The sequence below is a fragment of the Vigna angularis genome, chromosome 2, assembly GCF_016808095.1.
Source record: "Vigna angularis cultivar LongXiaoDou No.4 chromosome 2, ASM1680809v1, whole genome shotgun sequence".
Classification (NCBI taxonomy): Eukaryota; Viridiplantae; Streptophyta; class Magnoliopsida; order Fabales; family Fabaceae; genus Vigna; species Vigna angularis.
The window spans coordinates 36,518,231-36,522,794 of record NC_068971.1 but is presented as its reverse complement, the minus strand read 5'-3'; the positions used below and the strand labels follow the sequence as shown (position 1 = coordinate 36,522,794).

The 4,564-nt window shown below is 33.3% G+C and overlaps 1 protein-coding gene across 1 annotated transcript; it reads left to right on the top strand.

The window, feature by feature from the left end:
* The first annotated feature begins 581 nt into the window (after window positions 1–581).
* Window positions 582–3,339, top strand: LOC108344783 (G2/mitotic-specific cyclin S13-7). The gene is made up of 9 exons (XM_017583274.2): window positions 582–777; window positions 1,136–1,277; window positions 1,394–1,454; window positions 1,566–1,790; window positions 1,898–2,023; window positions 2,114–2,362; window positions 2,444–2,602; window positions 2,699–2,877; window positions 2,971–3,339. Exons 1-9 carry the CDS (start codon window positions 738–740, stop codon window positions 3,122–3,124), a joined length of 1,335 nt encoding a protein of 444 aa, XP_017438763.1. The 5' UTR covers window positions 582–737; the 3' UTR covers window positions 3,125–3,339.
* Window positions 3,340–4,564: the final 1,225 nt, after the last annotated feature.

Genomic DNA, 4,564 nt, shown 5'->3' with positions numbered 1-4,564 from the left:
TAAACAAAACCAATCATGTCACTGACTAAATAGATATGAGAAATACCCATTACCAATAAATATGATTTTCACCTTAAGACAAATTATAAAATTATCAATTATATTTTATCATGTTAATTAAATACTATGTTTATTCATTTTTAGCATTTTTAAAGTTACTATTATTTTCTGACTATACACATAATTTCTATATATATAGAGCGAGAAATTATAAATAATATATATTTCATTTTCAATATAAATAATATATATATATATATGTAATATTATATAAAAAAATTATCAGAAATTTAAAAGAAGAGTTAAATTATAATTAATTTGCCAGATATAAAATATAAGAAGACATTTTACTACCCGTGACATTTTTATTTATTTCATTATTATTTTCCTTTTCTTCCTTTTCCATTATAATACTTTTTCTGCAGGCACGTTCTCGTTTTTGAATTTCCAACGGCTATTCTCTATAGTCGAACCTCAGTCGTCGGATGAATGTAAATCCAAAGGTCCAAATTCGACTCCAGAAATTGACCGTTGAAGGGAGAAGCGTTGTGTCCCTTAGCTTCAAATGTGAAGGCTATTTCACTGTCCCTCTCACCCCCATTTTCATTCAAGCTCATTCTGCGCCTACAGAAAAAGAGAGAGAGAGAGAGGGAGGGAAGGGGAAGGTAACCCACCCTTCTACCTAGAGTTGTTTCTCATACTTTGATTCCATTTTCAAGACCAAAAGGATATCCCAAATGGCGTCAAGAGCAATAGTTCAACAACACGCAGCCAGAGGTAGTGTCCTTTTCAATCTTTGTATTTTTCTTTCAATGTCTGTTTCTTGTTTGAGCGAATCTTTATTTTCCGATTCCCCTAGGGAAGTTGGGATTCTGTTTCTGTGTTCGTTCCTTTTGTATCGGATGAAAATATGAAAGATACTGTTTGAAATCAAATCTATTTGTATAACGGACAAGTTTCAGTTTTCCCGATCTTTGTATATAAATCTCTTTGCGTAACTCATCAATCTTTTCAGACCAAAAAGTTTTCTATTGTAGGTATTTTTATTGTTGTTGGAACTATCTTGTGGATCTGTGCTTAGATCAAAAGCATTCTTCCACCTTTTGAATGAGTGGTTTGGTTGTGATTTTCCTAGGTGAAGCAGTCATAGGGGGTGAAAAACAGCAGAAGAAGAACGGTGTAGCGGATGGAAAGAATCGTAAGGCGTTGGGTGATATTGGGAATTTGGCCAATGTAAGAGGAGTTGTTGAAGCCAAGCCTCATCGCCCCATCACTAGGTTCCCTCTCACTTTCTCTTTCTCCCTTTCTTTCTTTTTCAGCCACTTTTTCATTTGGTTGTTTAGAAGAAGTTGTTGAGGTTAATATTGATGCGATATTATTATGATTCTTTTAGGAGTTTTGGTGCCCAACTACTTGCCAAAGCACAAGCCGCAGCGGTTGTCGAGAATAATAAGGTGAACTACTCTTTATGCTACTTTGTTTCATTAACTACTTAGGGGGATTATTGTTCAATATAGTTTAGTTATATTATCAAGTCATGACTGTTTCTTGTTTTGGAGTTGCAGAGACAAGCCTGTGCTAATGTGGCTGGTCCTGCTCCCATCGCTGTGGCCAAAAGAGTTCCCAAGCCGGGACAGAAGAAAGTTACTGTAAAACCAAAGCCTGAGGAAGTCATTGACATTGAAGATAGTTCAGACAAGGAGGTCCTGAAAGACAAGAAAAAGGAAGGAGATTGTAAGTCCAAGAAGAATTCACAAGCTTTTACATCAGTTCTCACGGCTAGAAGCAAGGTAGATAAAGATAATAGAGATAAAATGAAAAAAGAAATAAGCTTTTGTCTGAATCAATATTGTATCACTAATATACGATGCCATCTTTCCTCCTTTTGATGTTATAGGCAGCATGTGGCATAAGTAACAAACCAAAGGAGAATATTATAGACATCGATGCCAGTGATGTTGACAATGAACTTGCTGCTGTGGAGTACATTGATGACATTTACAAGTTCTATAAACTTGTTGAGGTATCAAACATGGTTTCTGTTGTGGTTTTCTGTGTTGTGTCTGATGTGATGGCATTCTAACATTTGTGAATGTAAATATGATGCATAAAGCACGAAAGCCGCCCCCATGACTACATTCACTCACAACCTGAGATAAATGAGAAGATGAGAGCTATTCTGGTTGATTGGCTGATTGATGTCCACAGCAAGTTTGAACTTTCACTCGAGACCCTTTACCTGACCATCAATATTATCGATCGATTCCTAGCAGTTAAGACTGTTCCAAGGAGGGAGCTGCAATTGGTAGGCATCAGTGCCATGCTGATGGCATCCAAGTATGAAGAAATCTGGCCACCCGAGGTATATATTTTTTGTTGCCTTGATAAATGCTACGATAATAAAAAAAATGGTGAATAACATGACACTTGTCTTGCATTGAAGGTCAATGACTTTGTCCACCTCTCAGATAGAGCATACACTCATGAACAGATACTTGTTATGGAGAAAGTTATTCTGGGAAAGTTGGAATGGACTTTGACTGTTCCCACACCTTTTGTTTTCCTGGTGCGTTTTATCAAGGCATCAGTCCCAGATCAGGAGGTGAGTGAGTGTGTGAGTTTTTTTTTTTTTTTACCTTATTTTCATTTGATGATGATGTCTTGTCTGAATGTCTTTCTGGATTTCTGCATTTTCCAGTTGGAAAACATGACCCATTTTCTGTCTGAGTTGGGAATGATGAATTACGCGACCTTAATGTATTGCCCATCAATGCTTGCTGCCTCAGCAGTCTTCGCAGCTAGATGCACGCTGAATAAGACTCCCCTTTGGAATGACACGCTTAAGTTGCACACTGGCTACTCAGAAGAACAACTTATGTATGTAAAAAATAGATTCGGTGTTGTTAATATTGTTTGGATTTATGACTCAACTGTTTCTTGAATTTATTTGGCATTGTTGATTGCAAACAGGGATTGTGCTAAACTATTGGCGAGCTTCCACTCCTCTGCTGGAAGTGAAAAGCTGAAGGTAGTGTACAGAAAGTATTCTGATCCACAGAAGGGAGCTGTTGCTGTGCTCCCACCGGCTAAGTATCTTCTGCCTGAAGGTTCAGCCTCCCAATAATAGAGTTAAAAAAGAAGCAAAGGAAGAAGCTGCTGTTATAGAGTTTTTTATGCGGATTTCAGAAATAATCCGTTCTAGTTTTATTTCTTTGATTGTACTGGTTTACAAATTCTGGTTTATATTTAGTTGCAAGTTTTGCACTTGCAAATTCCTTAAATGAAAATGAAAATGTCATATTGCTGCAAACATTACCAACAGAATTGCATATTTTTTAAAATTGCGTACTTCGCTTTTTTCAAAAACATTGTTTCTAAACCTAACTGTAGTGCCCTTCGTTTTTAAAATTACTCTGTTAATTTCTTTTAAATAAAAATTTCGTCTTTTAAAACAATGTTCCATAAAATATATATAAATGGGAAGTAAAGTTTTGGTGCATGGGAAGAAAAGTTATCTTGTAGTATTTATTATTATTATTATTATTATTAGTACAGACATATATAATGTTATTGATATTAACTTATTTTAAATTTATTTTCCCCTTCTTTTTCCTTTCTGCTTTTGTCATACACATTCTTACAGAAATCAAATGGTTCTGCGTTGAGAAATTTTCTGTTGAATCCTGTTGTTAAATTATTATTAAATTAAGTTTGTCGTTTTTCATCCAATAATTAGTAGTATAACAGGTGCAATAATTATTAATTACTATTAAAGAAAATTATAAATATGTGGTAGGTATGAATCAGAAAGAAAAAAATTGGTAAAATATAGTTAGTTTGATAAGAAATAGGCTAGCCATATGGACAAGAAAATATATATATCATCTGCGGATAGAGTTTATCTTATAAAACCGATAATATTATATATTTCTTCTATCTATATTACTAGTTAATTTTAGAGTTTATCTTATAAAATCGATAGTATCAGTAATTCCTTTTATAAAATGTCTAGAGAATATAAGAGAATTTAAAGTTCGGAGCATGAAAGAAGTTTGATGTCGATGAAATGATATTTCATATCTAAACTTAAGAAATAAGACCGTTGTCTAATGGTTAAATTTGTTGAATATGATTCTTTTGAAAAAAAATAAAGTGGAGACTTGGAAGAGAAGAGTTAAATTATTGTTTTCTTTTCTTTATTTTTTTCATACACATATTTTTGGAGATAAAAAAAGTTCTACAAATATTAATCTATTATTGTTTTTTAAGAATGAATATTCACTTTAAAGATTTTTAATTTTTCTACAAGCATAACATCTTTAAGTCGAAATGTTCCAAGTTTTAGTATCTTTAAAGTCAAATAGGTTGTCAATTTTAGGGTTTATCTTATAAAATCGATAATATTAGTTATTCACTTTATATTACTTATCAATTTTTAAAATGTCACTAAATGTGAGAAAAATGATTAGAAGAATATAGAGAGAATTTGAGGTCCGGAGAATGAATGAAGGAAGCTTGCCGTAGATGAAATGGTATTTCATATGTAAACTTAAGAAATAAGACC